Genomic DNA, 13,313 nt, shown 5'->3' on the forward strand with positions numbered 1-13,313 from the left:
AGCCTTACAGGACGACCGTTAGTCGGAGGGTTCACTAACTCTTAGACTAACAGTTGACATCCATATGGATAAAAAGATTGGTCTCTAGCAACAATAAGACTCAGAATAAACGCTTTCGTTTAATTTTATTCTTTTTTATCAAAAACGTTAAACGAATCGAAGAAAATTATATTAGAAAAAAAACAACATGGTTTTAGGTCGGGAAGATCATGCACCGACGCCATATTTTATAATAAGGCAAGTTCAAGATAATCATTAAAATAACCGACAGGGTCTTACTGACTCTAACTGACTTAATTGACAGGGTCAAATTAAAGGACGTTATCCATTTATTGTACTCAAGAGAGGTATTACTATTAGAATAATTAAAACGACCAAAAATATCTACCAAAACAACAGTATAAAAGTAAAAGTAGAAGACGAACAAATTTACCCAATTTAAGCAGACCATGGGAAAAGACAGAGGGATTTTCAGAGTCCTCTATTGTTCATCCTGATTATGGATGATATAACAAAAACAATAAGAACTAAAAAGATACCAATTGGTGAAAAACAAATTAAAATAATCTACTATGCAGACGATGCAATACTAATCTCTCAAAGTGAAGATTTACAACGTATGCTTCACCAATTTAATACAACTACCAGAAAATTTAACAGGTTAATTTCCTCAAATAAAGACAAAATGCATGGTTATAACAACAAATCCAATAAGATGTAAATTAGAGCTGGAAGGTCAGATAATAGAACAAGTGATACCTAGGCCTCGCACTATCTAGCTACAGAAAGCTCGAAACAGAAGTGGAAGATCAAGTGAATAGAGCAAACAGAACCGCAGGACCTCGATTTTTGACCCTTCGCTTCGTTATCGATCATTCACTATTAGAGCTGCATTCCCGGGAAATCAGTAATAAATGGAAATTTCGATTCCGGGGAATTTTTACAGATTTCCCGGGATTTTAAAATATTTTATTTTAAATTATGAGCGCAGATATTTCTAACTCACAATGAACAAATGATTTTGATACATACAATTATTTTTTCTGCTTAATAATCATTTTAAATCATTCCAATTAAAATATTTATTTTTCAATTATATTTCAACCTGGGAGCAATCGCGCTCACTTCTGTCACGTAAGTAGTCGCGCGTAGAGAAAAAAATCTTAGAATACGAATTTAAATACGAATTTAAAAAAAATAATTTCTATTGTATAATATTTTTATTGATTTGTTACGTTTGCTCTCTGAACCGCAAAGTGGAATGTTTTCCTGGCGGTGCCTTTTGGTGTGTTTATACCTGGGTTAAGCAGAAAGCTTAAATTGAGTCGAAATTCATTTCGCTTATTCCACGTTAGAGGGCGTTCTATCCATACTGCGATATAAATTATTTTAATTTATATCGACAATCTACGGTCGGAATGGTAAAATCTGTCTTCCTTAGAGCCTCCTTGACAACAGGTAGACCTAGAAATAGTGCTATCGGGGGATGGAGGAAGACAGATTTTAATCAAAACGAAACCGTAGATTTTCTTATTTTTTTTTTAATATATATTTCTAACAATTTTATAGCTAATTGGTTCTCAACAAAACTTCATCTAAATTTCACAAAAAAAAAATTAAAAAATAAAAAAAAAACTTAAAAATATTCCCACGCATTACTACAATCTTCCTCGAGGCACTTACGAGTGAAAAGTTATGTTACAAAATTTTTCTTCAAGTTATCACGGAAGAGGATAAAATGTTAGATTTTTTGGCGCGACTGCTCCCGGGTTAAACCTTTCAATTTTGGGGTAAAATCAGAATGTATCACATTCGTCAGCATAAACAGTCTTTTGTTTATGCGACGATCCGATTCATTTTGAAGCATCCAGAATTATAACATAAATATTTATTTTGAAATAAAATTATGTTTATGAAGAATTAGTAAAAGGAAACATAGGAAATTTAATACGGTATTAGGTTAGTGCAAATCAGCTGGCCTGAAGTTTAAAAATTACTCACTTCACTAAAAAGCATCAGACAGACCTACATCAACAGAAAGTGCGTTTTCAACTTCATCAAATTTCTGTACAAAAAAAGAGCCAACCTGAAAGATCAAACATTCAACAATTAATGTTTTTTTAAAACATATTTCAATAATAAAAACAACGAAATTCAGATTACACAAATTTATAATTTTTCTATTTTTAAAATTTTCTTTAAAATTTTTAATTTTTTTTTAAATTTTTGAATTTTTCTAAACATTATTAATTTGTAATCAAATTTTTTATACTAGTTTCATTGAAAAATTAGAACAAAAACAATTTCTCCTTTTTATTAAATTTCCCGATTCCTGGGAATTCCCGGGAAACCCAAATTACCAACTCTCGATTCCCAGGAAATCAAAAGGGGCCGGGAAAATGGAGCTCTATTCATAGGTCTGGATCCCGCGTATGGAAAAAAAGTTGATTAATAGCAAGCTGAAAATTTGTTAATAGCTTAAGGGTGTCTAGTCCAATAAACTTTGATATATGGGAACACTGAAACAGGGGTAGTTTTAATTGTGGAACAGGTTAAAAATTTGGAACGGTCATAGCACGTAAACGGCCCATTTATTTTGTCCGACAGAACAGACTTAAACTCTCCGAACAGAGATTAAACTCTCATGAAAAAATCAGACTGCTATTTTTCGCCTGTCATAATTCCTGTCATTTGACATATTCTACATGTTCCACTCATTAAAACGCCCATTTGGTGATAAATAGCAGTCTGATTTTTGCATGAGAGTTTAATCTCTGTTCGAAGAGTTTAAGTCTGTTCTGTCGGACAAAATAAATGTGCCGTTTTCGTGCTGTGACCGTTCAAAATTTTTAACCTGTTCCACAATTAAAACTGCCCCTGTTCCAGTGTTCACACATATCAAAGTTTATTCGACTAGACATCCTTAAGCTATTAACAAATTTTCAGCTTGCTATTAATCAACTTTTTTTTCATACGCGGGATCCAGACCTATCACTATCTGTACACTAAACAGATACGAAGCGAATACGTTCGATAACGAAGCGAAGGGTCAAAAATCGAGGTCCTGATAGCCTGAATAAAATATATGGAGAAATAAAAATATTGGTAAAATAAAAGGCAGAATTTACAAAACAGTCCTCAGACCGATAATGACATACGCGGCAGAAACACCACCTGATACAGATAGGTAAAAACAATGCTAGAAATAGCAGAGATGAAAAATCGAGGGTAAGACACTATGGGACAGCGGTGGCGCCCAAAATCACCTAAAACACCGACACGCCAGAATCCCGACACGCCAGAATCCCGACAGGCCAAAGTCCCAACATGCAACAATCCTCGCATAAGTAAAAATCTCGACCACTACATTTTGAATATTTATTGTTTCCTTTTCAAATACAATACCAAATCATATTATAGAGTATTGAAATTGAAAAATTAATTACTTACTAATAAGTACGGGGACTAATTATTATGTATTTTAAAAGAAAAAAATTATTAAATACTCCATTTTATAATGTAAAAGCTATACTTACTGAAATGGAAGTTTGTAAGTGACATGATAATATCTATTATATGAAAGTAAACTTGAATTCAGGATTATACATATATTATTGGATTATATATTGGCAAAAAAAATAATTTAATTCATATACCCATGTTAGAAATTTTATTTAGACCATTAGTTCATATTAAATGGTAAATACTTTTGTTCATCAACAAAAAATAAAAAGCAGATGGCCATAAACATGAAAAACCAGAAATAAATGTAGGTAATTATATGTTAAAAAGGAACTTATCAAACCTGTCGGGATTCTGGCGTGTCGGGATTCTGGCGTGTTGGGATTTTGGCCGTCGGGATTTTGGCTGTCGGGATTTTGGCTGCACTAGAAGTACAAATATACGACGGAGATGCAAGGTGGAGAACATTAATAACTGGGCAAAAACAGAAAAGAAGAATGGAACCACCACATAAGCCGCATGAAACAAATAGAGTAGGTAATAAAGATGGCGACAGATGGTTCCCCAATAGGAAGACGATCAGTTGGAAGACCATGAAAACGATGGAACGACAACTTACTGGAGGCACATTGTAAAAACAGACAGTCATATGCAAAATGGAGAAGAAGAAGATGCAATAACATATATTTAAAATTAAAGAGCCGGGAAACTATAAAACCTCTGGAAATGTAAAGAATTTATAGAATTTCCATTGACTGTTTATTTATTTATCTAAAATATTAAGAGATATAGATTTAGTTTAATAACATGCGAAGTTAAATAGATTAAGAATGTTAAATTTGTATAAGCGTACAAATACGTAAAATTTTCATAAAAAATCGTCATCAAAAATTAAGAATATGGTTAAAAGGTGTTAAAACAAAATTAGTTCTCACGAATAAATCTGAAACATGTGTTTTTTTTAATAAATTAACATCACTACTTCATCATCTTTGGCTCGACAATCCTTTGTGGAGCGTGGCCTGCTCTAACGCCCAGTTGCACCAACAAATCTTAAGCTTCAGCTTAGCCCAGCTCAGCTTTTAGATAAGGCCGTTTTAAGTGTCACTTACGTTGCATCATAATTTTCGATTCTTATCCAAGCACGGCTTAACTGAGACGAAGTTTAAGATGCAATCGACGTGGAAATCCTTTGTGGCAAGCTGAAAATTGATCTAATAGGTCTGGATCCCGCGTATGAAAAAAAAGTTGATTAATAGCAAGCTGAAAATTTGTTAATAGCTTAAGGGTGTCTAGTCGGACAAACTTTGATATATGGGAACACTGGAACAGGGGAAGTTTTAATTGTGGAACAGGTTAAAAATTTGGAACGGTCAGCCCACGAAAACGGCACATGTATTTTGTCCGACAGAACAGACTTAAACTCTTCGAACAGAGATTAAACTTTCATGCAAAAATCAGACTGCTATTTATCACCAAATGGGCGTTTTAATGAGTGGAACATGTAGAATATGTCAAATGACAGGAATTATGACAGGTGATAAATAGCAGTTTGATTTTTGCATGAGAGTTTAATCTCTGTTCGGAGAGTTTAAGTCTGTTCTGTCGGACAAAATAAATGTGCCGTTTTCGTGGTGTGACCGTTCCAAATTTTTAACCTGTTCCACAATTAAAACTGCCCCTGTTCCAGTGTTCCCATATATCAAAGTTTATCCGACTAGACACCCTTAAGCTATTAAAAAATTTTCAGCTTGCTATTAATCAACTTTTTTTTCATACGCGGGATCCAGACCTATAAGACTCAATAATGCAACGCGTAGGTATGTTTCGTAAGCTGAGCTTAAGGCACGTCTTAAAAACTTAAGATCCGTTGGTGCAACCGGACATTAGATTTTGGTGATCTGTTTCTGTTCAGTTTCTGGCGATTCTGTTCATTTCTGTTCATTTCCACAAAAATTAAAACTATTAATCCTTACAAGAATTTCTGTATGTTAGCATAAGTAATGATTTCAACAATTTTAGTGCAGCCAATATGTGAAACAATTGTGCATTTAATGAGAGAAGTATATAATTTGGACCACATATACTACACATATAAAGGTTCAAATTTAGATACGAGGCCATCTCAGATTTTGTCTTTTACAAAAATGGCGGAGATTTAAAATGGCGACTATGCATATGTGACTAATAGCACGATAACTTTTGAACGAGACTTCAGATTTCAACCAAATTTGGTATATAGGTTCTTTTTTTGATGTATAAGATCGAGGTCTTGAACCGGAAGAATCGGTTTACCAGAAGTTGTGTTTTCCCTGGTTTTTATGTAAAAATATGTTGTTTTTTTTCAATTCTTTCACCCTATATATTAATTTTTCAAAAAGTTAATACCACCATTGAAAAGAGCGTAAAAATATTTTTAAAACTAGGTACTTGCCAGTTCAATGGGCACAGACCAACTAGTTGGTCGTGATGACGTAATCGACTATTTTTTTTTAAATAAGAATAGGGGTCGTGTGCTAGCTCATTTGGAAGGTTATTCAATTCTCTATGCAGTGATATAAACATTAGGAGCAGTATTTATACAGTGTGTCCAAAAAAATTTTTTGAATTATTAATTGAACAATTTAATTTAATTTAAAAAAAAAAATTTGGACACCCTGTATAAACAATCATGTTAATGCTTATATTACTGAATGGGGAATTGAATAACCTTTCAAATAAGCTAGCACACGACCCCTATCCCCATTTAAAAAAATAGTCGATTACGTCATCATGCCCAGATGGATGACGTCACTAGTACGATATATATGTCAAAAAATCATAATTTAAAAATTGAATAAGTTTTGTATTTTACATTTTTTTCTAATTCTGTAAATAAAGCAGTTTAGAAGGGGTCAAAATATAGTGAATAACCCTGTACATTCATTGGGGCCGACCGACCGGCTCTGTCCCGTCATACAGCTGACCGACTATATTCTTTATTTATATTCTACTTTTATAAACTTTTATTTATATTCAATTTAGAATGTGTGTACTGATTTTCAGCCTTAGTAAATGGATTTAACTACCTCCGCAGGTAAGCAACTTTGACAATCTGTCAGTACCACCTGTTCTACGTTTCGCTTGACCGACCGCAGTATGTTTTTCTACACAATCACAGTAATCAACTGTGAAATAATTAGCTTTAGTAAATTCAGAGAAATTTTTCAGCGCTGCCTCTTGAACTATATTTGCTTTGCTTTTTTTATGACTGGATACCCATTGCTAAACTCGCGTCTGGTAACATTATGTCTGCTATAGTATATAATATTGCATTCTCCTCTCTCGATAAAGACAGAACCAGTCTGTCTCATCCCTTGAATAGCTATTACATTAACTTTCGTTTTATCCAGTTCTTGTGCTAGCAGGCTAAGAGCGTCGGGAAAAAAGGATTCGTACGATCCATGTGCAGATCCGTAATCGTTATCCATTTATCGTTTGTTACGTCGCGCGTCGTTGTGAATTAGATCAGGGCCTATTTTACCACTAGGCCAGTGAGGCATCTGCCTCGGGCCCGCATTTTAATGGGGCCCGGAAAGATCACAAAAAAAATTTTATTGCATCAACAAACTAAATTTTCAAAATTCTTTCATTTTACGAACAGGAAATGATAAATGATGACTCCACAGTTGATTTTCAAGCGACTTCACCTGTCGCAAGTACATCTCCGTCATCTCCTATAGAAAATGACAATGACAATAACTCTTTTCCTAGCGATATAGGGGATTTGCCAAAACATTTAAATCTGGAATTTCAACAAAATTTTATAATTATAATAAATAATCGACCGAATCAATAATATATTGATAAAATTAGTGAATGTGTTACACAACTGGATAATAATAAAACCAGACATTTGCAAAGTGCGAGTTTTTATAAAATGAAAGCTAATGTGGAAAAATTCTTCGCGGGTGATTAGTGTACAGTTCTAAATGTAGCCGTGTTTATTGTTACGTTTGTACACTGATTTCCACGAAAATTATCGTTCTTCTAACTTTCGATGGGTATAATGACTGGAAAAATATCAATAGGACAGTTATTCAACATGAGCGATCTCCTGAACATATTTCATCAATTGGTACGCTAGTCAAGAGGAGTACAGCAGGACAAATTGTAACATTAATGGAAAAAAGGTATTTAGAAAAAAGGAACATTGGAGAAACGTTCTTCAGCGAATAATAGTAACCATTAAATTTTTGTCAAAGAACGGTCTATCCTTTTATGGTTCAACAACTAAATTATTTACAAAAGGAAATGACAAAATATATACAGTGTGTCACATTTAAGAAGAAGACAGCCCTATATTTTGGGTATCAAAATAAATAGATTTGAATTTTTGCACAGTCATACAGATTGCATGTTCACATTTTTTAAGATGCTGAGCTGAAATTTAAATGTTAAACGCAGCCTACTGCCACTCCACAAACCGGGTAAATTTTCGATATTTTGCTTCGCGTTGGAGATATCGGAAAAAGTTATTTGAAAAAGTTGTTCCAAATATTATTCTAACCCCACCTACCAAATTTCATGACAAAATTAAAACAAATTCATGACAAAATTGGCTGGCCCGAGTTGCATCTCGGGACAGCTGATATGAATTTTAGGGTCTTGACTACAAATACTGAAAAAAGTAAAAGTGCGAATTTTGTCATGTCATTTTTTATGTGGGGTTAGAATAAGATATTTGGAAGTACTTTTTAAAAAAAAACTTTTTCCGATATCTTTAACGCGAAGCAAAATATAGAAAATTTACCCTGTTTGTGGATTCGCAGTAAGCCGCGATTAAAATTTAAATTTCAGTTGCGTATCTTAAAAAATGTGAACCTTCAACCTGTATGACTGTGTAAAACTTCAAATCTGTATTTATTTTGATAGGCGAAATATAGAGCTGTATTTATCTTAAATGCGACACACTGTATTTAAACAATGTTTAATTGTTTGAATATAAATTTTATTTATTGTTAATAAGTTTAAATTTCTGGTGCAACTATATTTCTATTAAATACCTAATTAATTCATTTAAAAAAGTTATTATTATTATTATTACATCATATTTAGGGGCCCGAAAATTGTGTAGTGCCTCGGACCTGATTTGAAATAAAATAGGCTCTGAATTAGATGTCTGGCTTTTCCACTTTGTCCTCTTATAACAATAAGTTTCTTTAAGAGAAGAGGTCGTTAATCTTTTGTCCGAATCTCTAATCATCAGAAAACTATTTTTCCTGTTTCCGTTTGCCCTGACCCTGCTTCCTGCTGAGAAGCTTCCACAGAGTAGTACAGATTTCCCAAGTTCACCACGTGGAGGATAAAGTCGAAATTGACTAGGAGAGGCTAGTGACACTAACAGGATATGCGTCATATTTTGAAATTTTTCAGATTGAGTATAATGGCGAGAGTATACAGGCTTGTCTAACTTCTGTTTGTAATCACTAGAAGAAAAAATTTCTTGGTGAAGGTTACGAAAATCATGTCGACCTTTGCTATGTCCTTATTTTTTTTCGCTATATGGAATTCCACGAAATTCCACAACCTTTTTTTATGGTAGGGGAGCCCAAGCGGGGATTTTTGCAGTTACTCGAGCGCGTCAGATTATTACATGGTCAGAAACCTTGTACCCTAAAAATGTATATCTACCATATATTGGCTCTTAATGCAGGGGAGTTCGTTAAGGGGGGGCCGAAAAAAAGATCTATCCTTAGTAAAACTCGAAATTGTCAGATTAAGATAATGTAAGTTAAGTATGTACATGCAAAACAGTGTATATTTCAAAAATCTGACGATTTGAACGGGGCGTAAGGAAATGGGTGAGTCCCAAAGTTTCACAAGAAAGAAGCGAATATTTCGCGAAATGAATGACAGATCGAAAAACTAAAAAATATGTACACAATATTTTTCAAGAATCTATCGAATGATATCAAACTTGACTTCCCACGGAGAGGGGGGGGGTAAATTTTATTATTTTAAATACGAAAATACGAAGAGGGGGTGGTCGAATGGCACCAAACACGACCCCCCACGGAGGTGGGGTGGGGGGTTACTTTAAAATCTTAAATGGGATCCCCATTTTTTATTACAAATTTGGATTCCTTACGTAAAAATAAGTAACTTTTATTCGAGACATTTTTTCGAATTATGGACAGATGGCGCTATAATAGTCCAGGGCGGATCTGTTTTGAGATGGACGTTGAGAGGTGACTCAAACTTTTTTGCAGAAATTGCTTGAAAATAAATCAAATAATAATATTTGAGTTATCCTCCCTCTCAAAAATGTCCGGAACATTGTTTAAATAACCAAAATGTCAAAAATTGAAGGAAAAATTCGATTTTTTTCTTTGTTTTTTGATTATAACTTTAAAAGTATTCATTTCCGAGAAAAGTTGTACTGACATAAAAGTTGCGTAATTCAATTTACTACAATATAGAATTGGTTAAAAATTTAAAAAAATAGTAACCCTAGTTGCAAAATAGCAATAATTGCGAAAAAACCATACAAAAACAAGTATTCGCATTTTACGTTTTTCAACCATTTATGCTACACTTAGGAGCTTCATATTTCTCCCTGAAAAACTTTATGATACAGTAAAACAATACTGTAAATTTCATTAAGATCGGTTCAACAGATTTTGCAAAATAAATTTTGCAATACAGCTTTCGCAAAAAAAATTCATTTTTTCAAAATGTTACAGGACTGAAAGTAAAGCAGATAGCAAGTTGAATTTTTTTTTGCTTATAGAAATGAACTCTACCTTTCATTTGCAATTTTCAAAATTAAAATCGATTAATTACCACGGCGTCAGAAAATTTTTGAAATAAACAATAATTTTTGGTGCTACGCGCAGGACAGCTGTGTTCGATTCACACAGGTTGATTTCCACCAAAATTTCTTCTAATCTTTATCTAATATATTACTTTCTTACTCTATATTTTGTTGTATTTTAATATTTTAATTCCACAAAAATCAAACTAATTTTATTATTGTTTGTGAAATATTGTTTAAACAATTGAATATGTTTAAAAATAATAAACTTTTATTATTTAAGTTAAAATATATTAACAAAGAAAGTTTTTGCTAATAAAAGTGTTATTTCAAAGGATAAAGTATGTGTTTTTATTTTGCAATAAACAAATTTATTTATTTATATCAAAATGTCATAAAAATTAAAATGAATGAATCATTATAAAAGGTCATTGAAATGCCCAATCAGAGCAACCTATCCGCTGTCCTGCGCGTAGCACCAATAATTAATGTTTATTTAAAAAAATTCCTGACGCCGTGGTGTTAAGCGATTTTAATTTTGCAAAATTGCAAATGAATGGTACAGTACACTTCTATGTGCAAAAAAATTTTCAACTTGCTATCTGCTTTATTTTCAGTCCTGTAACATTTTGAAAAAATGAATTTTTTTTACGAAAGCTGGATTGCAAAATTTATTTTGCAAAATCTATTGAACCGATCTTAATGAAATTTACAGTATTGTTTTACTGTATCATAAAATTTTTCAAGGTGAAATATGAAGGTCCTAAGTGTAGCATAAATGGTTGAAAAACGTAAAATGCGAATACTTGTTTTTGTATGTTTTTTTTCAAAATTATTGCTATTTTGCAACAATTGTGAGTATTTCTTAAATTTTTAACTAATTCTATATTATAGGAAATTTAATTACGCAACTTTTATGTCAGTACAACTTTTCTCGGAAATGAATACTTTTAAAGTTATAATCAAAAAACCAAGAAAAAAATCGAATTTTTCCTTAATTTTTTGACATTTTGTTTATTTAAACAATGTTCCGGACCTTTTTGAGAGGGAGGATAACTCAAATATTATTATTTGATTTATTTTCAAGCAATTTCTGCAAAAAAATTTGAGTCACCTCTCAACGTCCAAATGTACTAATATTTTTACAGATCCGCCCTGGTCTATAATGTAAAAAAAACGATTGTTGGAAATGGAACATTAAATTAAAAAATGGAAAGTCCCCACTAAAATGGAAAACTTTACTTAACTTTTTGTGCTTTTAGAACCTACTCTTCACAACCCAATAGGTCCCCAAAGCGCTCGAGTGACTGCACATATAGCATACTTTGCTCCCCTACAATTATATAAGTACATACTATATTCATTTGAAAAACTATGTGGCAATATATGATTTTCTTTATTTTTACAGATGGCTCGTACCCATAATTAAAAAAGGAAATAAACAAACTCTGGAAGTGGTAGATCTGTACGAAGCTTTAGATGCCGACAAATCAAAAAGACTGGGAGATGCCTTGGAAAAGCACTGGGATAGACAGGTTTTGCTGGCCAAAGAAAAAAGTAAAAAACCAAGTTTAATGTGGGCGCTATGGAAAACATTTCGTCTTGAGCTGATAATGTATGGAATTCTTTGGTGTATTCAAAATGTGGTACTAACGTAAGTATATTGTAATTTATATTTTTACTCGTATTAAAGTTAGTATACTGCTAAATTATCATTTATTTTTTAAATTAAATATATTTTATAGTTATTTATATAAAATATTATTCCCTTAACTCTTATACTCCCCCCCCTTAACTTATAAAACACTCGGACACGCCGATTTTTAAAATAATCATAATATATTATAGCATCAATGTTTCTATCTTTACGCGATTCCTCTTCAGGTGACAGTCATAACTTTGATTTTTTTAAATGAGAAAGTACATCATGTTATTGTGACGTCTCATTTAAAAGTTTTTAAAATATTTATTACAAAAATGTAATAATACTTTAATAATTTTTAAGAGCGTAAGCGTAAAATTTCGATCCAATACTTTTTAAATGGATTTATTCCTTTCGAATTCGGAGAAAACTAATGAGTATTTTTGAAAAACTAGACGCAGAATGAAAGATTACATTATTACCAAGGGCCGAAAGTTCCTTCGAATAAACAGAAAGTTTCTTTTGAATGATATATTTGAAATTAAAAACCACACTCAATTTTCTCTTTTTTACACCTGTAACTTAAACATTATAGAAGTTTTCAGGGACTTTCGGCCCTCGGTAATACTATAACCCTTCATTCAGCGTTTTATTTTTCAAAAATACTTATTAGTTATCTCCGAATTCGAAAAAAAAAATAAATGCATTTAAAAAGTATTGGACCGAAATTTTGTCTTCTATTCTTACTATGTATCCTGCCGTGTGGTCGTCTTTTTAAACACAAATCAGATGCTACGATTTTTAGTCATCCACTTCAAAATGTATAATATATGTATATGTCTAAAATGTTAATATGAATGAGTCACATAAAATTAAATTATTAGAAGAATTTTTTACCAAGCAACAAAAACAAAATATGTTTAATTTATTACTGTTTTGTATTTTGATAACTATTTTCGAAGCGGAAATCGACAAGTCAATAAACTTAATTTTAAAGTAAAATTCTGGATTATTCCCAACTAAAATAGCAAATTAATTCGGACTTAAAGAGCATTAACCAATATGGTAGTTGCAAATATGTCTAAAGACAATAGTGTTAAACATTCATTTATATTGTGAGCACACGTGTTACACATTTGCTATCTATATCCACATTTTTGCAACAGCATTTTTACCGACGACCTAGTTTCTATACATTTCATTTTATAAAAAATCCAGTTTTACATTTTTTTAAACTTCGCTTTTATATAATTACTACGGAATGAACTCTATTTATCATTCCCTTTTAGTATGGTAAAACTAGACCCAAACCCATACATCCAAAGTGAAAGTTATGCTTCAACACCAAATTGTTCTACATATATGGTAATATGGTTCATATATTGTTCAGTAAAAAGTCACACCATTTTGAGC

The 13,313-nt window shown here is 32.2% G+C and overlaps 1 protein-coding gene across 1 annotated transcript in view; it reads left to right on the forward strand.

The window, feature by feature from the left end:
- Nucleotides 1-13,313, forward strand: part of LOC126887933 (ATP-binding cassette sub-family C member 4-like) — a 239,916-nt gene that overhangs the window by 57,548 nt on the left and 169,055 nt on the right. Inside the window, exon 2 of the mRNA XM_050655871.1 lies at nucleotides 11,667-11,912. Coding sequence (XP_050511828.1) covers nucleotides 11,667-11,912 — 246 coding nt within the window. The remainder of the gene's footprint in view (nucleotides 1-11,666; nucleotides 11,913-13,313) is intronic.

The sequence above is a fragment of the Diabrotica virgifera genome, chromosome 7 (assembly GCF_917563875.1).
Source record: "Diabrotica virgifera virgifera chromosome 7, PGI_DIABVI_V3a".
Classification (NCBI taxonomy): Eukaryota; Metazoa; Arthropoda; class Insecta; order Coleoptera; family Chrysomelidae; genus Diabrotica; species Diabrotica virgifera.